At 42.2% G+C, this 25,167-nt stretch overlaps 1 protein-coding gene across 1 annotated transcript in view; it reads left to right on the top strand.

Annotated features, from left to right (window-relative positions):
* Positions 1 to 25,167, top strand: part of CCHR16.PART0H9orf43 (chromosome chr16.part0 C9orf43 homolog) — a 1,158,566-nt gene that overhangs the window by 254,753 nt on the left and 878,646 nt on the right. The window contains exon 3 of the mRNA XM_044057889.1: positions 20,134 to 20,299. Within this exon, the coding sequence (XP_043913824.1) occupies positions 20,134 to 20,299 (166 nt within the window). The remainder of the gene's footprint in view (positions 1 to 20,133; positions 20,300 to 25,167) is intronic.

Here is a 25,167-nt window from a genome sequence, read left to right as displayed (position 1 = left end):
AGTAGTGTGTTGGGGTTTTCTAGGTGTGGCTGCTATTGTGGTGAAATGTCTGAACAGCCAAAACCTACCTTTAAAAAAATGCACATAAGCTTTCACCAGTAGATGTTTACACTCTGTGTGTTGTTTGCATGGAAGTAGCTCATTTATCTGCCCCAATGCAGTGTGTGTGCTGGATTTAATCCAAGGGCCCTGAAAGATAGGAAGGCCAAACTTGTGGCAAAAGGCCTACTTCCAGCTTCCACTTTGGATACTTCAGCCTCGGCTTCTACAACTCCCACCCAACCACCCCCTCAGGCTGGGACTCACCCTGTCGCTAGACCTGCTGAAGGGGATGCAAAAGGGAGAGACAAGAGACATAAGGATGCAAACAGAAGGAGAGACAAAGAGAAGAAAGGGGATAGGCCCCGTAAACGGTCTCCAGATTGGGAGTCCTTCCCTAGCTTGCTTTCCAAGGTCTCGAGACCTGTGTCTCCTTGGCTCCACTCCCCCAGATTCTCCCCAGAGCTGATGGAGCCAAGGCCTTCCTCCAGATCCTCCCAGCGACCAGCCAGATCTGAGTCGGATGCTTCCTCACGCTCGACTCGGAGTCTTTCTGAAATGGATATGGACAGGATGATGAGGAGATTTATTCTGACCCAAATCCAGATGGGAGTCTTGCCAGGCCCCTCTCCCTCTGGAGGGGGGACCTCCATGCCATTCTTTCATCCAATTTCTCCTTCCCCAATCCAGCCTGCTGTTTCAGGGTTTATGGATCTGAGAATCTTTGGAGCTGGGGATTTGGCAGCGATGGTTCCTCCAACCTCGACTCCGACGATTACCTTGAGTTCCTCGGATCTGACCAGTTCGGATCCGAGCAGCTCTTGGGGCCGAGGATGGAGAGTTGGACCTGAGGGGATGGAGATGTCTTCGGCTCTGACCTTGTCGGATCTGAGGCGTTCCTTTGGAGCTCCGGCTACCCTCACCTCAGCCCCGATCCTCATGGCGGACCTGGGGAGAGCTTCCTCCTTGTTGAGTTCTAGGGAGGTGTGCTCCCTGTTGGCGTTCAACATGGTGGAGAGGGTTCTCTCCCAAGGATCGAGACCCCAGCCTGTTTCCTTGGATTCCCCCCAGACTTCCTCAGATTCAGTTACAACTCCCTTCAGCTTGTCTCAGGGACAGCCCATGCTAGAGAAGCCCCAGGCGGTTCCCCTGGAGGAACCCCCTGCAATTCATGAGCCCTCTTCAGAGAGTCCCACTGAAGAGGGTCATCATAAGCACACGTGCAAAAGGAGGCACCTGGACTCTCCCGAGTCCCCTACAGAAGACACTGATTTAGATGAAGGAGAAGGTTCCCCCAGATCACCTCCCGAGGATGTCTCCTTTGGAGACATCATGGAGATCCTCCACCAGAGGGAAGGTTGGTCTGCACTAAAACCTTCTACGGATGAATCAGTGTTCCTGGAGGCTTTTGGCACAGGCCCATCTACGTCATAGGTGTCCATGCCTGCAGATCCCTTAGTGGATCTTATCACCACGTGGGCATGGAAGGAGCCTGACACCACAGAGCTGATACCTAAGCACCCGGACAAGATTCTGTCTCCACCCTCGGACAGACAGGCATGGTATAAGGGATCCCCTGTGTATGCTATGGTGGTTGCAGTAGCCACCAAGAGGGAACTGGCTCAAGAAAGTCCCTCGTTCCACCCTCCGGACAAGGAGTCCAGGACAGTGGATCGATTTAGGGAGCGAGTATATTCTTCAGCAGCGGTTTCCATCCAAGGGCTGAACTACTTGGCACATGTTATACAACTGCAGCGAGACCTAGTCACGGAATTAGCCGAGTCTCCCCCAGTTCTTTGTCGCAGGAGGACAAGCGTCTGTTCTCCTTTAAAATGTCGACTCTGAAATCAGTATCAAACACATCCATGCACCTCCTTTCTCATGCTACGGAAAGAGCAGCTAGGGTGGCTGGGATGGGCGTAGCTATGAGGTGAGACGCTTGGCTCAGACTGTGTCAGTTTGCGGACCCCTTCAAGGCATCTTGTACGAATGCTCCATTCGATGCTTTTTCTCTTTTTGGGAAGACCGTACGTGACACCCTTGTCCAGACTGAAAAAGATGGTAAGACTTTGTCTGCCATCGGAATCCGCTTCTCCAGTCCTCAAAGGTCCTTTCCCAGGAATCAGAGAGGGCAAAAGAAGATGTGGTTCCAGAAATCACAGTTTTCCCAGGACAACTTGCCCCCTCGTGGCAGAGGGGGACATGACAGACGCCATCCCAGAGGCAGAGGGGGTCTGAGGAACTTTGGGTCTAGGGAGCCCTTCTCGGATAGGCCCACGAAGCAGCCCTGAGGGGTTGCCCAACTGTCCTACTCTGGAGGCAGTCGAGGGAAGATTATCATTGCACCCAATGGTATGGGAGTCCATAACTGTAGATCGTTGATTGCTTCAAATAATATCCAGAGGTTACACCATCCCGATTGTTACCTCTCCTATCCAACCAAATTGCCTCCCAGATGTTCCACCCACTCAAAGGGAGACAGCAGCACTGCAGGTTTCCAAGCTGCTTCAAAAATGAGCCATTTAACCGACCCCCCCCCCCAAGTCAGTCTGGGTCAGGCGTTTACTCCGGATTCTTTTTAGACCCATTTTGGACATGTCAACCTTAAACCTAGCTGTCACCTAACAGAAATTCCGGATGGTCACCCTATAGTCCATTCTACCTTATCTTCGAGAATAGACCTCCAGGATGCTTTCTGCCATATCAAGATTCACAGAAGCTCCAGAAGATTCCTTCACTTCTGGCTGGAAGCCAGTCATTTCCAGTTCTGAGCCGTACCCTTTGGTCTCACCACAGCCCCCAGGGTGTTTAACAAGGTAATGGCAGTCGTAACGGCTCACCTGAGGCTTCAGGGGATTCCAGTATTCCCTTACCTAGATGATTGGCTCCTCACTGCTTCTACCAAGCGTCTTCTTTGCCAAGCCAGTGACTCCTTCCTTCATCACGCAGACCTGCTAGGGATTACGGTTAATGTTTCCAGGTCCCTCTTGGACCCAGTACAAATCTTGGACTTTATCGGGACACAGCTGGACACCCTTCAACTGAAAGTCTTTCTAACTCCAGACAGGGTCCAGAGTCTAAGGGCTCATGTATCAATAATTCTTGGCCCCAGGTTACCGAAGGCAGTGGACGTTCTCAGAGCCTTGGGCTCTATGGCTGAAGCAGTTTCTATCCTCCCCTGTGTGCGTCTTCACATGCATGTTCTACAATGGTCTGTAGCCATAGAGTGGTCTTGGATAGATCTCCCCATGGAATACCCAATTCAAATCAGCAAAGCCTGCAGGGCGTCACTTCTCTGGTGAGTCCAGTCTCCGGAGATTGCAGCGGGATGCCCATTTATTCCACCCACAGCCCAAGCCACAGTGACCACAGACACCGCTCAGCTCGGATGTGGGGGGGGCGGCATTATCTGGGAAGGACGGTCCAAGGCACATGGTCCCAGATTGAGACCAGATTGCACATCAGTGTTCTGGAGATGAGAGCAGTGCCTTTGGCGTTGCAAGCCTTCCACACTGTTCTTCCTCCGGGGACTATTGCAGTTCAGTCAGACAACATGTCGGTTGTCTGGTACATCAACAAACAAGGAGGAACCAGATCTTACCCTCTGTGTCGCAAGGCCATGAGAGTGTGGGAGTGGGCGATCTCCACCAATCAGTTTCTGATTACAACGCACATCCCGGGATGCTCCAACATTTTAGCAGACAAATTGAGTCGGGCTATTCTAATGCCATATGACTGGTCTCTGAAACAGTCGATAGGAGGAGATCTTCCTTGCATGGGGACAGCCTTGCTGCGATCTCTTCGCATCTCCTTCCATCGCAAAGTGAAATGAGTTATTCGCTCTGATTCCCTCACCAGGGGACCCCCCAGAGATGCTCTAATCCATGCTTGGCCTCTTGGGCTTCTGTTTGCTTATCCCTCATTACCACTCATTCCAAAGTTTCTCCAGAAGGCTTGCTGACTGGGGTGCAAGGTGATCATAATTGCCCTGTTCTGGCCTCATCAGGTTTGGTTCCTCTTCCTCTGGTCTCATGTTCTAGCTCCTCCTTGGATTCTAGATCCCTGCCTGGAGCTCATTTCTCATCATTCGGGCACCTGTCCTCCCAATCTGGACAGCCTCAAGCTGACAGCTTGGTTGCTCCAGTTCCCTTGATTGCCAGGACTCCCGGTCTTTCGTCTTCAGTGAAAACTATTCTAGTGGCAGCTCATAAGTCCTCCACTAGAAAGATTTACTGCAGTAAATGGAAACGATTTTCTATATGGGCTTCTCCAAGAAAGCTGGATCCCTTTATGGCCCCTGTTTCTGCGGTACTGGATTTCTTAGCCAGCATTTTTCAGCAAGGGGCCAGTTGTTCCACTGTGAAAGTGTAACTGGCAGCCATTTCAAATTTCCATGTCAATGAAAACAGAAATGCTCTGGCCTCTTCTATATTGTGTAAGGCTTTTCTTAAAGCCACCTTTCTTTTACATCTCCTAGTTAAGAACCCTGTTCCTCCTTGGGACTTTACCTTGGTTCTGCAGGCCTTAGTTGCTTACCCCTTTGAATCTGCGACATCAGCAGATTTGAAGTTCTTATCCTGGAAGACAGCCTTTTTAATGGCCATTATGTTGGCTAGGAGAGTTTCTGAGCTTCAAGCCTTGTCTGCCATGCCCCGTACTTGATCTTCCACAAGGACAGGGTTTTTCTCCGTACAAACACTTCTTTCTTACCAAAAGTGGCTTCTGAGTCAAACATTAATCAAACAATTAACCTGCCCGTTTTCTTCCCAAATTTTCAGAACAAGGGTGAATATAAACTGCATTTGCTAGACGTTCATAGACAACTTTGTTTTTATCTACATAGACTAAAGTCCTTCCGTAAGTCTGACCAGTTATTTGTGTCCTTTTCTAAGCCCTTTTTGGGTAAGGCCATCTCCAAAGTTTCCTTAGCTAGATGGATTACACTATGTATTTTGCAAATTTACAAAGACAAAGGCTTGTCTCCACCTGGTCCTTTTAAAGCTCATTCTACCAGATCTATGGCGACGTCTGCTGCTTTCTGGTCTAGGGTATCATCGGATGACATTTGTGCTGCAGCAACTTGGGCTAAGTCACATACCTTCATTTGTCATTATAAGTTGGATTTAGTCTCCAGAGGGAGAGCATCCTTCGGCTCTGTGGTGCTCAGGAATATCCTTCCATGAGGGCCTTCCAGGAGTTTCAGTAGCTGGGGACTCTGTCTGACAGGTTACAGATAAAATTAAATTAACTACTTCAGATAAAGGAGTTATGTACTCACCATAATGTTCCATCTGAGTAGTTATACTTTATTTTTCTGCAACCTTCCCACCCTCCTTCCCACAAACCTTTTCATGTGATTAGCATGTATGGTTTACTCTAGTTTGAGTTGGTGATTGGTTTGAGTTGCGGAAGCTCGATCTGAGGTAAGGCAGGAGATGGTGGTGTGTTATGGGTAAGGGGGAGAAGCTTGGAGCTCGGAGCAGATGCTTGTAAAGTTGCCGGGTCAGATCCAATATGGATCCGAATACCCACAGGTTGCAGAAAAATGAAGTATAACTACTCTGATGAAACGTTATGGTGAGTACATAACTTCTTTTTCTTGAGATGCCAGCTCCAGATAATGTGCAAGCTTTACAGTGATGTTCTTCATGTTTCACTGTTGCAGTCATTACATTTGGGTTATCCTGCTGGCAGGTTGCCCTCAGTCGGCCTGAATTCCAAAGTCTTGGGTCCTGCGTCGGTTGCTGTCGCCTCTTCCCTGATGTCAGGCTGTCAGGGGTATAAAAGATGCAGCCGACGCCATTTTATTTAGTCTTTCTTGCCGCGCGGTGCCCAAAGCAGAAGCCGTTCGCAAGTGCCGGTCGACCGACTCCTGAAATTTTCGTGTTCGAGTTTCAGATCCAAAGTCTTCATTAAAAGCTACGTACCCCATTGGGGAAACATTTTTTCTTGCTCCAGACCGATGTCAGAAAAAGTTAATAATTATATTTCTTGTGGGAAGCAAATATCTCATAAGAACTTTCATTCTTATTGTATTCCTTGCCTAGGCCCTGACCACGACGTTGCTAGTTGTCCGTTTTGTGCTAGATTTAACCAACGCACTATTAAGCATCGGCATGATTTTGCATTAAGCTATTTTGGGCTAAGATTTAATTATACAATGTCGTCGGATAGCTATCCGACTACTGGAGTTCACAAAAAACAAAAAGAAAAAGACAGTCAACAGAGGCCCAAAACCGATGACAAAACTTTTCCTAAGCAAGTCGCCGGTTCGCCAGTCCTCAGTGAGGCGCTTTCGCAGCCCCTGACGCCAGCTACTTTTGAGTCGCAGGCCGCTACCGACTCCCACGTGGAGTTAGCCAGGCCACTGGAAACTCAAGGTATTGGAGCCTCGGAGATAATTCCCTCAGATGGTTCAGGAGCCGCTGAGCAGGCATCGGCTTCTGAGGGTGTATTCAGACCCAAACAATTATATATTAAACCGACTTCAAAGACAATGGCTAAAACACCTTTAAAGGCAAAGAAATAAGTTCAGCCACAAGGACAGGCCTCCATGCAAAACAGATGCTCAAAATGGCTGAAGACTTAATTACCTTGATCAGGGGTTCCCATCCCCCTCCTGATAAGAGGCCTAGGCAAGAGACAGACTATGAATCTTCAGATCAGGTTTCCATTTCTTCTGATTCCTCTTCTGATCAGGAATATTCTCTTCCACCCTATGGGGATTCTGATGCTGAAGAGCCAATTCCTTCAGCGTCTCGTCCTGAGGACTACTCTTTTGGGGAAACCTTGCATACCATGAGGGAACACTTCCACTGGGAGAGCCAAGATTTTTCAGAATCTAAGAAAAGGCTCAGAGACTTCCTTTTACTACCTCAACACAGGCCTCTAGCTATTCCACCTGTGTTAGACATTGTAGATGATGTGTTCTCGGAGTCTAGTCTGACCCCTGACTCTTTACCTCCAGCTCCTGTTAAGCCGAATGGATATTACAGGGTCCCTGACTCTCATAAATTCATTTTCAAAAAACCCTACTGCTGACCCAGAAACTATTTCACAGGGTCCGAAAGGGGTCAAGGCTTCTACTGCAAAAAACCCTACCCCCTCTGACAGGGATTCTAGGGCACTGGATAGACGGAGAAAAAAGATTTACACATCTGCTACTTTGGCTATAAGGGCTTTAAATTACCAGTTTCATATGCTCAAATATCAGCAATATATCATGACACTGCTTAAACAGAAAATGATGGCAAATTCTGAATGTGCAGAAAACAAAGAAATGCAGGATTTATTGCATGCAGCTGAACAAGTTGGAAAGCATACTTTGCAATGTGGGTTTGATTCTCTGGAGGTCTCCTGCAGGGCCGCTGTTACGGGTTCTGTCATTAGGAGGCATGCTTGGTTAAAAGAACAAAATCTGCTTGACCATGTTAAAGCAAAATTATTAGATGCTCCTTTACAACATGATACCTTGTTTGGTGTTAAGGCAGAAGAGGTGTTAAAGAAAATGGAGGACAAAGCTAAATCTATGCAAACGGTCAAGGATTTCTTACAAGTACAGCCACCTAGATTTAGCAGACACCGGCCTACTAAGAATTTGTCCTTTCCAGTCTTAGACAGACCTCAAAGGGGCAGATCCAGATGCCCTAGAGGCAGATCACAGCCACAAGGTTCCTATAGGTCTAAGCAGTAGAGTGTCTCTACCTCCAAAGGTGGAGAAGACAAATCACAACCATACAGGAAACAGTCACAATGACTTCCCCCTGCCTGCACCAAGCACTTATTTTCAGGCAGCACCCTTAGGGGGAAAACTAGCACTTTTTTCTCAAAATTGGCACATTATAACCTAGGACAAATGGGTACTAGACATAGTGTCACAAGGCTACAAGTTTCATTTCCATACCCTGCCAAGAGCACAAGGTTGGCTGGACCTACCAAAAAATCAATGAGCAGAGGCTCAAAAACAAGTCACAGCTCTCATGGACATGAGGTCAGTTCAACAAGTGCCACAGCAAGAGCAGGAACAAAGATTTTACTCAAGACTGTTCTTGGTACCCAGAAAGGACAAAGCATGGAGACCAATACTGCACCTATCTATTCTAAACACTTTCCTGGAAATACCAAAATTCAAGATGTTGACCTTACAGCAGCTTCTGCCCATGCTAGGCAGCAAGGCTTGGCTCATGACTTTAGACCTAAAAGAGGCATACCTGCATGTCCCGATCAGATAGTCATGCAGAAGATACCTCAGATTCAAGGCTGGCTCAAAGCATTACCAATTCTTTGCACTGCCCTTTGGCTTATCTACTGCACCCAGGGTCTTCACAAAGTGCCTGGCACCAGTAATTGCTTACTGCAGACAAAGAGGAATACAAATATATCCTTACTTGGACGACTGCCTCATACAAGCTGAGAACAAGGGCATTCTACTACAGCATCTGACTTTTGTGATAAGACTTTTAACATGCCTAGGGTACACAGTCAACAAAAAGAAATCAAAACTAGTACCCTCTCAAGAGATAATATTCCTGGGTGCAAGCTTAAATACAACTGTCCAGATGGCTTATCTCACTACAGACAAACAAAGGCAACTGACTACCTATTTCAAGGAAATGCCAACAAAGGCCCAGTTATCTGCAAGAAAAATTCTGCAGGCTGTGGGCTTCATGGCATCCTGCATCTTCCTAATTCCATATACAAGACTGCATATGAGGTACCTAAAAAGTGTCTGGACACAACATTGCCACAGTCTGGAAACAATGATTATTCTAATACCCTGCCTGCAACAGGAATTTTGATGGTGGGCAAAGGCTTGTCACCAAAACAAGGGACAGCCATTCTCACTACGCCCAGCCAGGCAGAGCCTAACGACGGATGCATCAGATTATGCCTGGGGGGCACACATGGCAGGAAGAGGCATTCAGGGCACCTGGTCCACAAACCAAAAGCATCTACATATCAATCAAAAAGAGATGTTAGCTGTTCAAAATGCCCTGACAGCCTTCAAGGACCTACTTCATCTGGGACAACTACTGATAAAGACAGACAACACCACGGTCATGTGGTACATAAACAAGCAGGGGGGAACTCATTCTTACCCCCTATGCAGACTAGCCATGGCACCTGGATCCACAAGTCTTCAGCATGATAACAATGGAATGGGGACGCCCAGACATAGATCTATTTGCCTCCCCACAAAACAATCAACTAAGAAAATTCTGCACAAGGACTTATCACAGACAAGCTTGGAAAGTGGACGCCTTATCTTTAGTATATGACTTTCCTCCACTGCCTTTCCTCCCCAAAGTACTCCTAAAGGTCAGGCAGGAGAAACCAAAAATGATTCTGATTGCCCCAGACTGTCCACGCCAGTTCTGATATCCGATCTTAAGGAACTTGTCCCAATGCCCAGCCTGGACCTTACCTCAAATACCTCATCTACTGTCCCAACAAAACAATCAGATTCTGCACAGCCAACTCAGGACCCTAAACCTGGCAGCATGGCGGCTAATGTAGCCATACAAACCACACCTCTCAGTAAAGCTGTAATGGATGTCATTTTAGAAGCCAGAAGGCCTAGTACTAGAAAATCCTAAGCTGGGAAATGGAAGAGATTGTGCGCTTGGATCCAAGCTCAAGGAACTGATACAGCTGTCCGAAATATTCCTCATATTTTGCAATATTTAACTGAGATGCTGGACAAAGGCCTATCTTTTTCATCAATTAAAATCCATGCCTCTGCCATTTCGGCTCATTACAATACAGAGCCACCACTCTTTTCTCACCCTTTATTAAGGCAGTACCTCAGAGGAGCCAAAAACCTAAGGCCTTCAAGGAGAACGCCAACACCTGCATGGGACCTCAATTATGTCTTGGAAAAACTCACCTTACCTCCTTTTGAGCTAGCTGCTACTGCGGACATAAAGTTCTTATCTTGGAAAACAGCTCTGTTCCTAGCAATAACTTCTGCAAGACGTGTTTCAGAGCTACAGGCTCGCATGTCTGTGGAACCCTTTATCATTTTCTATCCAGACAGGGTCTGTCTGAGAACAAACCCTACATTTATGCCTAAGGTGGTATCCAGTGTAGCCCTTAACCAAACAATTCATTTGCCAACTTTTTATCCAAATCCACAGAACAAGGGGGAGAAAATTCTGCATTCTTTGGACGTACACAGACAACTTCGATTCTACTTGGACAAAACTAAAGTTTTCAGAAAGACAGAGCAATTACTAGTGGCATATGCCACAGCATCACAAGGAAAGACTGTCTCTAAGCATGCTATTTCAAAGTGGGTAGGTCACTGCATTCTTTTCTGCTACTCACAACATGGCAAACCAGTGCCTAAGGGCATTAGGCCACATTCAACCAGAGCTGCAGCCACTTCTGCAGCCTTTCTCAGGGGAGTAACAACCAAAGACATTTTGGAGGCTGCTACTTGGAGTTCAGTGCATACCTTTACAAAACATTACAATCTGCCTCTTTACTCTAAATCCAGGGCAGGCTTTGCCACTGCAGTTCTGCAGGGCCTCATTGCCGCTCCTAATACTGTTTAGCTGCAGCCCACCAACCATAGCTTTGGGACTCAACCCAAATGTAATGACTGCAACAGTGAAACACGAAGAACATAGTACAGTTGTGTACACTTACTTAGATGTTCGAGTGTATTCACTGTTGCAGTCCAGGTTAACCACCCGCCATCACCCTTATTTTTGCTGGAACTTATCCTTACTTCTCTAATCTATACAACCTAAATGATGTATTTGCTTATAGAGGAAGGTAAAACTTATTTTGGTGCATGTATGTCTTATTTACCTAATTTTAGCCTACCCTTTTGGGGGCATCTGACATCTGGGGCAATAAAAACTAAATAAAATGGTGTCGGCTGCATCTTTTATACCCCTGATGACCTGACATCAGGGAAGAGGTGACAGCAACTGATGCAGGACCCAAGACTTTGGAATTCAGGCCGACTGAGGGCAACCTGCCAGCAGGATAGCCCAAATGTAATGACTGCAACAGTGAATACACTCGAACATCTACATTTATGGTAAGTGTACACAGCTGTACTTTTTCTAGGTATGGCTACCTATTTGGGCAAATTTATCCCTGACTTTAGTGAGTTATCAGCACTTTTGAGACAGCTGACATGCAAAAAATGTTGCATGGTCATGGTTAGAACAACACTAAAGAGCATTTGACAACCTCAAACAGCAAATTGCTAACCCGCCTACATTGAGACACAATGATGTCCACAAACCATTAATTCTTTCCTGTGATGCTTCAAAGTTTGGTCTTAGTGCAGTTATTCTTTAAGAGGGCAGACCTGTTGCCTACGCATCTAGAACTCTTACCCAAACTGAAATGCAGTATGCTCAAATTGAAAAGGAACTTTTGGCAATTGTGTTCGCATGTTTGAAGTTCCATGACTGTATTTATGGCCAAGCATCCAGACAGAAACTGACCATCAATCTCTAGTCACTATTTTAAAGAAGCCTATGCATTCAGCTCCAGCAAGACTACAAATAATGATTCTCAAATTGCAAAAGTATAATTTCAAAATGGTCTATACAAAAGGCAAACTTTTTTATCTCGCTGATACCCCATCCAGATCACCCAGAAATGCCACGGAACATCTTGATGGAGAGAATTTTGACTTTAATGTCATGGAAGTGTGTAACTTTTCTACCTTTAGACTTGATGAGCTGAGAGATCATACAAAGACTGATCCAATTTTGCAAAAGCTCCACCACTTCATTAATGTAGGATGGCCTTCAAAGCAGCCTGTGTACCTCCAGAAGTCCAATCTTACTTCCATACAGAGATGAGATGCTGATGGAAGATGGTATCATTTTCAAAGGTACAAAAGTTGTTCCTACTTTCTTATAACATGAATACATTCAGATTTTGCATTGTGGCTACCCAGGTTCCAATTCTACCAAAAGAAGAGCAAGAGGACTAGTATGTTGGCCTTCTTTATCTAAAGACATTGCTTTCTTCTTGTTCAGTGTGCAACAGTACTAAGTCACATTTGCAAAAAGAGCCATTTCAGCTAAGCCAAATTCCCGTATTTCTTTGGTCAACAGTAGCAACTGACATATTTGAGTGGAACAGTCAGCACTACTTGGTGTTGGTAGACTGTTGTTCTAACTGGTTTGAGATCGATTTGCTACCTAACCTAATACCCAGTGCTGTTATTACTAAGATGAAATGTCTTTTCTCAATCCATGGTAGTCCACACAAAGTTATTTCTGACAATGGTTCTCACTTTACCAGTCAATTGTTTCAGAGATTTGCAAAAGAGTGAGACTTAATCCATGTTACTAGTAGTCCTGAATACCCACAGTCAAACAACCTTGCTGAAAATGCAGTACAGAGTGCAAAGCAATTATTGGAGAGGTCAAAGTGTGACATACCGATATCTTCTTGAATTGAGTTAATCTCAGAAATATACCCCGTGACAACCTACTTGGCTCGCCTGCTCAGAGACTTCTCACTAGGCAAACCATGCCTATCAGTTCTAGTTTTGTTGGTGCCTAATGCTAAAAACAACAGAGCAATCAAAGCCCAACTTTTTAAGAACTGTTCTTCTAAGAAGTCCAGCTATGATAAAATGAGCAGATTTCTTCGACCATTAAAAGAAGGAGAGACAGTGAGGCTGCAAATGGCGAAAGGCTTTGATCAAATTGGTTAAGTGAGAGGTATATGTGCCAAGCCAAGATCCAACTTAGTGGAATCTGAGGGTATAGAATACAGGAGAAACCCAGGTATCTTCTTGTATCAGAAACGATACTGCAGCATCGTACCTGTGATACAGACTTTAGATCTCAGAGCAACCCTGACCGTGTTCATACTCAGTATCCATTCCCTTTCTTGATACTGTCCCAGTTGTCCCCAAAGTTGAACATTCCTTGAAGACGGTCCCCGTTACTAGATCCAATTCTGAATTTTATGTTACACGATCAGGTCGTATTTCAAGACCTATTGTAAAATACACAGCAACCTGGACATGATAGTTTTATATGTGTCTGATTTTATTTATTTATTTGTTACATTTGTTTACCGGGGTAATGACCATCTGGGCCAGAAACCCATTTTCAGAGGTGACCTGGGCAGAAAAGCTCCAAACGTACATTTGAGAAAAATTAAAAAAGCCAATATTACTGATGTTTGATAAGTCGCAGTGTACAATATACATATATATATATATATATATATATATATATATGTATGTATATATATATATATATATATATATACATACAGTTACAAAAGTGTGTGACCATTGATTTCCTAGGATTTAAGACCACACTAGCTGCTAATAGGAGAAGTTAGCCAAGTGGAAAAAATAAAACAGTAGACATGGGCTAGAGATAGATAGAAAGGAGTAGTTATAATAGAATACATGGAGAGTGGATAGACTTAGCCAGGAGTATGACAGGAGCAGAGCCAATGATTTGCTAGATGTTCTTTTAGGAGGTGTTTGAACTGATGATAGCTAGGGTTTTTTGCTATGGGTTGAGGAAGGGTGTTCCAAAACTTAGCAATTTTATAGGAGTAGAGAGAGGTACCATGAGTGTTATGGGGTTGAATAACCTTTAACATTAATTTGTTTGTAATTTATATTCAGTAGAATTAGGTTAGTAAGTGCGGGGCAGTCATTGGGCTGGTGAATTATTTTGTGGACTATGGTCAGTTAATTGAGTGTTAAGGTTTGGGAGTTCTAGCCAGTTGAGTTTGGTGAGTTCTGAGCAGTGTGGTGGGTTTTGTATGGGTGGCCTGTAGTGAACTTTGCAATTTTATTATAGCAGGATTCCAGACTATTCAGATCTGTTTTTGTAGATTAGTAAATATTTGGGATCCATAGAGGAGAGTGGAAAGTAGTTGTGAGTGGACAGTGGCTAGTCTGGCATTTTCAGTAAGGAAAGGTTTGGCTCTGTATAGTGTACCTAGTTTGGTGTGGACTTTTTTGATGGTTAGGGAGATGTGGATATCAAACCTTAAGGTATCATCTATTGTGACAACTAGAAGTTTGATATGACTTGTGGGTAATATTTTGATGCCGTTTGAGGAAGATATTGTTAGTGGGAACTGGCATATTTTGTGTTTGTTGTTTCTGAAAACTATTGTCTTGGTTTTGTTAGGGTTAAGTATGAGTTGGTGTTCAGTGTGGTATTTGTCTATATCCTGAAAAGATGTTTGCATTTTTGTTTGTAGTTCCTGGGGAGTGGTGGCTGAACAAAGAAGTGTGGAATCATCAGCATACTGGATTATGGAGGCTAGTTGAGTTGCAGAACAGAGGTCATTTGTAAATACTGTAAAAAGAAGGGGGTCAAGTATGGAACCTTGGGGTAAACCAATAGGGTTGAAGAGAAGAGGGGAAAGGGTGTATTCCCATTTGGCAGCTTGCTGATGTTTAGATAGATAGCTATGGAACCAGAACAGGGCATTTGAGCTTGGAGAAGAGTTTTTTTTATGTAGCTAGTTTGGATGGGAATAAATGTTAAGGGGTTGTGGGAATCCGAAGAGGGAGTGGGTACAGTAAGAGGTAGTTTAGGTTGGATACCTAGAAATGATGTGATTGTGTTAATAAAGTGAGTATTAAATTGTGTGGCTATGGGGTCAGTTACATTCAAGGTGACAGGAGGATTTTATATGATTGCATGTCAAATAATTACTTCTGTATAATTGCATGTCAAAAGATCATTTCTGTAAATTGCATGCCATTGAGTACTGTCATTTAGTATATGGACTATTTCTCAAAGAGGGAGGATGTAGATAAGAGCGTGTGTATGTACCTTTAAGAAGCATTTCTAGGTGTGAGCATGTACAGGCAGCAGTGCCGTTTTGAGAGAACAGCCAGAGTGTTAACATGTATGAGTGTGGTAGTCAGTCTGTTTATAAGTTTATTTAAGTTTAAGTTACAAAGCCTCATTTCTCATGTGTTTGTGTGTAATAAAGCTGCTTGAACTGAACCCACGCTGAACAGACAAGAGATAAAATAAGCTTGTGCTACATATAATACCAAAGAGAGTAAGCCTTGAATCCTGTACAGTCCTTGCTTTCTTGTGTTTCATGGATCCTCAACCACCTGAAATTCCCCCTTTGGGTACTATCTTCTAATTCAATTATTTTTTGCCTACAGATCCTCAAATTGTGTTTATTCATCAACTAGTTTCTGTTTAATTTGTAGACCTTATGCCTTGAGGTCTGCTAAGGTATCTGAATGATTCAAAAGTGTTTCTTCTAGTTCTTATAACTTTTTGTTGGTCGCTGAGATATAGTCTCTGGAATATAGTCCCTCTCCACGTCAAGCAGAGTACCTCTTTACCCCTTTTTAAGCACTGTCTGGATAACTGGATAGGGAATAGAAAATACATCCCTGGGATTCCACCCATGTCCCTGCTGGACAGGGGCATCGGGTGCTGATTTGTCTATGCATGGGCTAAACTCTTAGCTAAGCTTATAAGGGCCTTAGGGCCAATAGCCTATTAATGTCCTATGATCCTATTAGCACATGTCTAATTTGTTGCAGCAATACCCGTAAATCCAATATTTATTTTTTGTATTTTTATTTTACATTTGTTAACCTGGAAAGTCCGACTGGATGAGGTCCATTTACAGTGGAGGCCCAGGGAGAAAAGCTCCACAATAGTTTACAGTAATAGTCTGACATATGTAGTTTAAAAAATAAATTATTATATGGAAATAAAATCAAATGCAGACAATCTTATGTAAGGCAGAAACAATATAACATAGAAATGCATTTTAGCAATGGGTATGCTGCAAGCAAACATATTTTAACATAAGAAAATGCTGCAAAAATGCAATCAAGTGTAATATATTTACAGTAGAATAACAATAGGAAGAATGGTTCTGGAGGTATAAAGTGGTAGAAAGTATCTATGTGATGCATGGGCATAGCCAGGAGTTCATGAAGTGTCACTTAAGAGAATTTTTGAATTGTAAAATAGTGTGTGAAGAAGTCACAGATTGGGGGAGGTTATTCCATTTATTAGCTATGATATGAGAGAATAGCCCTTTCCCAGCAGTGTTATTAGCCCTACAGATACAGAGGAGGTATTTGACGGTAGAGTGGAGAGGTCGATTTGGTATGTAGTAGGTTAGAAGTTGTTTTAATGCTGGAGTTTTGTTAGTATATTTTAGTGTGTTGTAAGTGATGATTAGCTGGTGGTAGCTAAGTAACTGGGGGAGTTCTAACCATTGTACTTCTTTAGAGCCAGACAGTGATGAGATCTGAAACTGGAGTTGTTTGCAAACTTTGCAACTTTATTGTAACAAGACTCCAGTTTGTTTAGGTCATGTTTTCTGACCTGGGACAAGATTGGTGCTGCATACATAAGTGTGGACAATAGGTGAGTTTGGGCTAGGGTGATCCTTGCTTGATCAGTTAGGACATACATAAGTGTGGACAATAGATGAGTTTGGGCTAGGGTGATCCTTGCTTGATCAGTTAGGACATACATAAGTGTGGACAATAGGTGAGTTTGGGCTAGGGTGATTCTTGCTTGATCAGTTAGGACATACATAAGTGTGGACAATAGGTGAGTTTGGGCTAGGGTGATCCTTGCTTGATCAGTTAGGACATACATAAGTGTGGACAATAGGTGAGTTTGGGCTAGGGTGATTCTTGCTTGATCAGTTAGGACATACATAAGTGTGGACAATAGGTGAGTTTGGGCTAGGGTGATCCTTGCTTGATCAGTTAGGACACACATAAGTGTGGACAATAGGTGAGTTTGGGCTAGGGTGATCCTTGCTTGATCAGTTAGGACATACATAAGTGTGGGCAATAGGTGAGTTTGGGCTAGGGTGATCCTTGCTTGATCAGTTAGGAAGTTTTTATGTCTATGTAGAGTTCCCATTTTTTTATGTACCTTTTTGATGGTTTGTGAAATATGGACATCAAAGTGAAGATTTTTGTCTATTTCTACACTGAGGAGTCTAGTGTGGGTGGAGGGAGATATCACAGTGCTGTTTTTAGAAGTGATAGAAAAGGAGGGAGGAAATGTTTTGGATTTGTTAGGGGTGAAAAGGAGTAATTTAGTCTTATTGGGGTTAAGGATGAGCTGGATATCAGTGATCCATTTTTCAACGGAGCTAAAAGATTCCTGGGTGAGTTGCTCTAGGGTGGATAGTGTTGGGGCTGAGCAGATTAGAGTCGAATTATCTGCATACTGTATAAGTCAGGCATGTTGGGAGGAGATGTGTAAATTATTGGTGAAGATAGAGAAGCAAAGTGGGTCCATTATTGAGTCTTGTGGTATGCCTCTGGTAGTTGGAAGAAGTGGTGCTAGAACACCTCGCCATTAAACAGATTGTTGCCTGTCAGAGAGATAGTTTTTGAACCAGGCAATAGTGGAAGGAGCAAAGGATAGGGAGGTGAGAGTGTCTAGTAGGATAGGATGTGAGATCCTGTCAAATGCTTTGGAAAGATCTAAGAATGTTGCAGATACAAAATTGTTATTATTTCTGTGATGGTTAACCAGATTGGTAAAAGAGAGAAGGGCGGTAGTTGTACTGTGGTGTGAGCAGAACCCGTGCTGTGTGGTGGAGAGAAGATCATGTGTATTCAGAAAATGCATAACTTCAGAGTGAATACATCTCTCAAGATTAGCTTAGATAAGGGAGATAAAATGACAATGGGCAATAGTTAGAGAAATCATAGGAGTTGCTGCCTTTATGAAGAGGAATGATATATATGACACTTTCCATAGTTGAGGGATGTAGGATTCAAGTATAGAACGGTTGATAAGGATTAAAACAGGGTAAGATAAGGATTCAGCAGCTATTTGTAGGAAGTTGGCAGGTAGGCCATCAGCTGCATGAGTGGTTGGTTTTAGTTTTGAGAGGAGCTTTTTGATAGTAGAGGTGGGAACTGGAGAGAGCATAAGGGAAGGTGTGTTGGTTGGGCTAGAGGTTGTGATAGATGTGTCATTATTTTTGGATAGTTGGACAGATAATGTCTGAATGGATTCTGTGAAGTGATGATTAAATTGTGAGGCTATGTCAGTATTATCATTTGTTGGGGTGGGAGCTGGAGTTATAGTATAGTTTTTCCAGGTTTTAGAAGGGAGTTGATAGCTTGCCAAAACTTTTGAGGATCTTTAGAGTGTTTGCTTTGGATACCTAGGAAGTAGTTCTGTTTGTCAAGATGTTCTTCGTGTTTCACCGTTGCAGTCATCACATTTGGGTTATCTGCCTACAGGTAGCCCTCAGACAGCTTGAATACCAGAGTCTTCGGATTTCTGCGTCGGATGCTGTTGCTTCTTCCATGACGTCAGGTCGTCAGGGGTGTAAAACATGCAGCCGATGCCATTACATCAGTTTTTCTTGCCCCAGATGTCAGTTGCCCCCACAGTAGGAAGCAATTATATGGTATGGAACACCCCCAGCAAAAGCAAATACACACGATATAATATATGCCAAACAAGAAGGAAAGGTAGAGCCAAGAGAAGTCAGGGGGTTGGAGGGAGGGTAACCAGGACTGCAACAGTGAATACACTCGAACATCTGCATTTATGGTAAGTGTACACAACTGTACTATGTTCTTCAAGTTTCACTGTTGCAGTCATCACATTTGGGTTGATTCTCAAAGCTAAGGAAGGCAGGCAGATAACCCAAATGTGATGACTGCAACATTGAATACACTCGCACTTCTACATTTATGGTAAGTGTACACAACTGTACTTTTTGTTTGTTTTTTGCCTCGTTCCTAAGTTGTTGGTAGTTTTGTCTGGCAAGGCTGGTATTGTCTTTTTTCCTGGTTTTCCAGGCCTTATCACTGGACTTTAGCAAGGCTCTTGTATTCCTGTTTAGCCATGGGCCATGGATTGCTTTAGTTCTAATTTTTATTATGGGAGCAACTATGCTAATGTACTGTTAAGTAGTTGAATGCCTGGTCTAATCCCAGGGTTTTTAGTGGCTCCCAGTTACATTGTTTTAAAAGTAAGTTGAGATCCTGTGGGTTTAGATTACAGTCATCTCTAATTTGTCTGTGGGCTAGGGTATGTTAGTATGTTTTCGTAGGAGGAATATAGGGAGGGGGGGTCGCTCAGATGCTCTGGTAAACAGCCTGTTTGGTAGTTTTGTTTTGGGCAGTTCACTAGTATCCAATCAAGAATGGATTGTTTATGAGATTTTTTATCCACTCTAGTGAATTCTTAAATGAGTTGAGAGTACCCGTATAGATTAATATGGTTAGTGGGGTTATTGGATTTGCAGGCTAACCAGTCTGTATTTAGGTCACCTAGTAAGATGGTTTCTTGAGGAAGGTTATGGGAGAGTTCATTCCTGGAGGGATGTAGGTACAAAGAATGTTTATTTTACTTTTGTTGTTTAGAAATAGGACAGAGCCTAAGGTTTCGGCATTATGAAACTTAGGTAGAGGGGTTTGTAGAGGCTGGAGGTTGAGCATGTTTTTGAAGAGAATTGCAACCCCGCCTCCCTTCTTGTGTGATCTATATAATCTTTGGATATTGTAGACTGGAGGGAGGATTGCTTCATTTTGGGTGCTAGGTTTTAGCCAAGTCTCTGTGATGGTTAGTATGTCAGAAGAATAGTGGGCTATGAATGCATGTAAGTCAGGGAGTTTGTTTGATATACTCCTAGAGTTAAGATTAATAATAAATAGGTTAGATTTCAATTTTGTAGAGAATATGGTAGTGTATGGTCTTGGGTTTGGGTGTCTATCACCTGAGATGAATAACCATTTTCTAGTGAGTAGTATATTTTTAATTAAATAAGCTATTTCTGTGTTGATTCTGTAAGATGCTTTTCCAGTGTAAGGTAGCGATCAGCATAGCTTAGCTATGTGAAGCATAATAGTTAATTTTATTTATTAAGTAGGAAAAAGAAATATGAATATAGTGAAAAAGTGTATACAGATTCTGGTATACATACCATATTAATATCCCATGTTTTTTTCTGATAGACTAAATAAATACATAAATTACACCATGCTTAAAGTGTTACTGTTTTCTGTATTAAAATACTCATTTTGATTTTTGTGTGATTGATTTTTATAACTATGGCATCAATGTATATGATAATTAATGAATTTACATTTTCTAGATGGTTTGCCAACCTTGAAAATTACAGATTTAACAAGCTCTGTTTTTTCTTCTGATGGAACTCAACCCTTCTGTATGTATAAGGCCTACCCCACTGAGAAGAAATGTCATCCCTTCCACTTTCAATCACTAAGCCGCAGCTTTGCAGACAGAGTTATTGAGGAGAGGTAAGCACTAAGGAAAATTATCTTGATAGTTGTCATTATGTGTTCTCAATTGGCTGCTTCTCAGCTATGATTGTCATTGTGTGTTCTCAGTTGGCTACTTCTCAGCTAATGTGAACGGTTGCAGTTTGCAGAAGAAACAGACAATAGAGCAACATACCTATACTCTCCACTTTTAAATTAGTTTGCTATTAGTGCAGTTTTTCTGAGTTCATTTGTTATCCTCAGACATTTGCATGCTTCATTTTCAAAGACTGATTGAATAATGACAGGAACTAGAACATGGACATCCCTGAATATTGATTGTTCAGATCAGACTGACAAGGAAATATAGTGAGATGCATAGTAAATGACATAAGGTAAATTATAAACTGTGATCTGCATGAGGATAAAAAGAATATGAGGGAAATGAAGCTCAAAGTCCATCAATGGTTAGCAGCATAGCAGTCAGACTAGACATATGTTACAAAGGTATGTGTGCAGTACATACAGCAGAGGTAAAAGTGCGCCCAGTCAACACTGAGCACGATACTCCAAACAAAGAAACCCAGGTGTGGGAGTACAGAATTGGCTGGAATGGAGAAATGTACAGGGACCAAACAGCAACCGAATAAACGTAAGTAAGCAAGTGAAAGACAAGGACCTTTATTTGTGCATGTGCCTGCTGCTGATACAGTAGGACTGGTGTCAACTGCTTTCTGGTACTTAAACACCTGTATGTTTAGAGAGGAATGCAGACCTCATTTAAAGATACAGATTGCCCTGTGCTTGGCCAGATATTGGTAAAAAGTGGTTAGGAGTTAATTGAGTGCCTGCTGCTTTAGTGGTACTGAACTTTTCTGGTATTTTTTATGTTTATTTATGCTTTTTTTTGAATGCTTTGGTCTCACTAGGCCAAAATGGCTTCTTTTCTGAGGTGGTACTTTTACTGACTATGGATAATTTGACCAGGGCACTGGGAAACTTCTCCTACTCTTTGAAGCTAATAGGAGGTGACAGAGGCCATTTACTGCAGCAAGGAAGAGTACCAAGATGGAGAAGAGAAGGAAAATGCTGACAGGGAAATGGAGAAAGAAAATTTAGAAAGCATTGTGATTGCAGATTTGTAAGGAAGTTGTAGTGACAACAGTGAAAGAAGGAGGTTTAGTTACACAGGTCTTGGTGGAGTTAATGTTATGAAATGGAGTGACATGGTGATGAGAGTGTTTGAGTGTGCCGAAGAGAGCATTGCCATGGAATCAGAGAGGAAAAGCAAACTATCAGGTGCATAGAGGAGAAATGCACTGGCAACAGGGCTTCAACACGAAATCAGCTGAAAAATCAACTTTTGCAGAAACAGTAAAAAGAAAAAAAAGAACTTGCATCCAGAATGGAAATAGCAAAATAATCAAAACTACACAGGTAGGACGAAAGACTGAAAGAAAACAGCTAATAATAAGAATTAAGATTAAAACTAATGAAAAGATAGACTAACATAAAGTACGTGACTATATAATTGTAGCACTGGAGTTTAAACTGCAGGATAAAAGAGCAATGATACATTTGGGGAAAGGTGATTTCACTTAGGTAACTTGAATCTTTTGCTGTACTAGAAAAGTTTGTGTGGAGTGGAAAAGAAAAAAAATTTAATTTCCTATGGGAAGAATAAATTTTTCAGAATTTATTACTGTAATTGAAGAAAGAAACTGTTCAGTTTAGAACAGCTGACACTAAAAAATGAACTGTAATCTTATTATCTAACTGAATGTAGTAATTTGCATGAAATTAAAAAAAAGTCTGTGATGTGTATCACTGGAAGTGTATGGACAGTGGAATGGGAGGTTTGGGTAACTTTAAATATCTGTGAAGAGAAGGACATGTTTCATATGTGATTAACAAGAATGGAAAAAGAGGCACTGTATGATACTGGGGGCAGCCAAAAGCATGCTTTTATCATGGTGCAGGAGATCATTTAGTGCCAGAATACATAAATAAACAATGCAGTCAGTGTGAAGAAATGGGTCATATGTCTAGGAATTGTTTATCTAACTGTTGGAAATTTAATGATTTAGGTCATTTTGGATAGATTGCTCATTGATACAGTAAGAAAGACTAGAGGAAGAAAAACACTTTTCAGATAAACAATCTGAGCAACATGGTACAGCCATGGATGTTGGGGAGAGGGAACATGAGGGAGAGTATAAAGCAGTGGTAGGTAAATATGTTATACAGAATACTGAAACAGCAAGAGTGACAAATGTAATGTGTTAGAGATAAAGTCAGAAGCTTGACAGTAACATAATCATGCAAAAAATGAACATGGACATTATATGTTTGTTGGATACAAGCTGCATTAGACATGAGACAAGAAAAAAAATTGCAACTGTGTGGGAGAAGCAAATGTTTTGGTCACTAGGAAATGAGATGTGCCATGTGCTGTCCTAACAGTTATGTTAAAAAGTGAGGAAGTAAAATAATAGACATAAAAGTTATCCAAAAAGAATGTACAGTATTCTCAAGGTTGGAAATTCTAATGAACCATGAAAAACTAGAAACAACCTCTAAAGAACAACTGTGCAAACTCCATACAAAAAAATATATTGGTTGAGCACTTTCAACAAACACTGGTCTTTTCCGAACTAATACAAGACTCCCACACATAACTGTTCCTCATAATACTTACCTGATACTCATTTTACTGTATCTGAAGGACATTCTGTGTAAATTCTTGTTTCCACAGATAGTTTTTCTTTGGACCTTCAACTCCCGTCAGCTGGAAGATATTAAAAACAGTCCACCTAGATAGATACATTGCCCTTTTCAACTCAGCTTTTATCAGTATTCTGAATAGTCATGCTTCCATTAGAGCCAAAAGAATTAAAACCAGTGCTACTCCCTGGCTATCTAAACATACTAAACTGTTAATGAAGAAGTGAGACAGTGCATGTAAAACATGGAGGAAAAGCAATACCATATCTAGTCATTAGCTCTACAGAGAACTTTAAAATGTCACCAAAAGTAAGCTCAGAACTGAAAAAAAAGATCTGTCATATTATATTACAAACTGAATGTATGAATAACCCCAAGGCCTGCTGGTCAGCCATCAACCAACTTCTACACCAGTGGCAAACTTTACAACCCACCCCATGAATACCCAACCATACTAATAGTATCACTAACCAGTTCAAAGCTCTCTATACAAACTGTTACATCTTTCATTTACAATTTACCCACTCCTGAAAACTCCATTTTCCCCAGGACCACAAAATGACCAAAAGACTTTTACCTTCCAACTAGTACCTACTTCTATCATCAAAAAACTACTCATTAAAGTCAAACCAACCACACTGGCCCCAAATAACCTACCTGCTGGATATATTAAACATGCAGCAGAAGGTTTGTCTTACCCAGTATCAGTCATAATAAATCTGTCCATTAAGGAGGTGTATGTTCCCACGGTATGGAAAAATATCATATATGTTGCCTTTCTCCCCATAACAGCAAAGTCCCCAAGGCTCAAATCCTGGTCGTCTGCTTTTCAATATCTTCACCAGCAATCTGCATACTGCAACCAAACATGCATCTGCTATACAATGCACAGATGACTCCAGATTAAGCAATCTGCATACTGTAGCCAAACCTGCATCTGCTATACAATGCACAGATGACTCCACATTAAGCAATCTGCATACTGCAACCAAACATGCATCTGCTATACAATGCACAGACGACTCCACATTAAGCAATCTGCATACTGCAACCAAACATGCATCTGCTATACAATGTACAGATGACTCCAGATTAAGCAATCTGCATACTGTAGCCAAACATGCATCTGCTATACAATGCACAGACGACTCCACATTAAGCAATCTGCATACTGCAACCAAACATGCATCTGCTATACAATGCACAGATTACTCCAGATTAAGCAATCTGTATACTGTAGCCAAACATGCATCTACTATACAATGCATAGACGACTCCACATTAAGCAATCTGCATACTGCAACCAAACATGCATCTGCTATACAATGCACAGATGACTCCAGATTAAGCAATCTGCATATTGTAGCCAAACATGCATCTGCTATACAATGCACAGACAACTCCAGATTAAGCAATCTGCATACTGCAACCAAACATGCATCTGCTATACAATGCACAGATGACTCCAGATTAAGCAATCTGCATACTGTAGCCAAACATGCATCTGCTATACAGTGCACAGACAACTCCAGATTAAGCAATCTGCATACTCCAACCAAACATGTATCTGCTATACAATGCACAGATGACTCCAAATTAAGGAATCTGCATACTGCAACCAAACATGCATGTGCTATACAGTGCACAGATGACTCCACATTAAGCAATCTGCATACTGCAGCCAAACATGCATCTGCTATACAGTGCACAGATGACTCCACATTAAACAACCTGCATACTGCAACCAAACATACATCTGCTATACAGTGCACAGATGATTCCACATTAATCTGCTCTGCTAACAATTTAGATAAACTACAACAGCTAACACAAGAATCCCAGACTATCAGACTTACAGTTACTACTAAATCCCAGAAAAACTAAACTAATCCTATTCAGCCCTAAGCAACTAGCTCCCAACAAACAGCAATTCCCCATCTCTTCATCCAATAATACTGCAATAGAATTTGTAACCTACACCAAGCTATTATGTGTCATCATTGATGCCAACCTGAAATTCAACCACCACATAAAACAGGCAATAAAGAAGATACACCAGAAACTTGGATCCCTCTAAAGTATCAGAACATACTTGACAGAAAAAGTCAGAACTACAGTTAAATCTTCTTTCTTCTTGCTACCCTTCTTTATGCTGCACCTATACATATCATTCCACATTACTC

Source organism: Protopterus annectens, chromosome 16.part0 (genome assembly GCF_019279795.1).
Source record: "Protopterus annectens isolate FY-2018-M chromosome 16.part0, PAN1.0, whole genome shotgun sequence".
In the NCBI taxonomy this organism is placed as follows: Eukaryota; Metazoa; Chordata; order Ceratodontiformes; family Protopteridae; genus Protopterus; species Protopterus annectens.
This window is presented reverse-complemented; position numbering and strand designations above follow the sequence as displayed.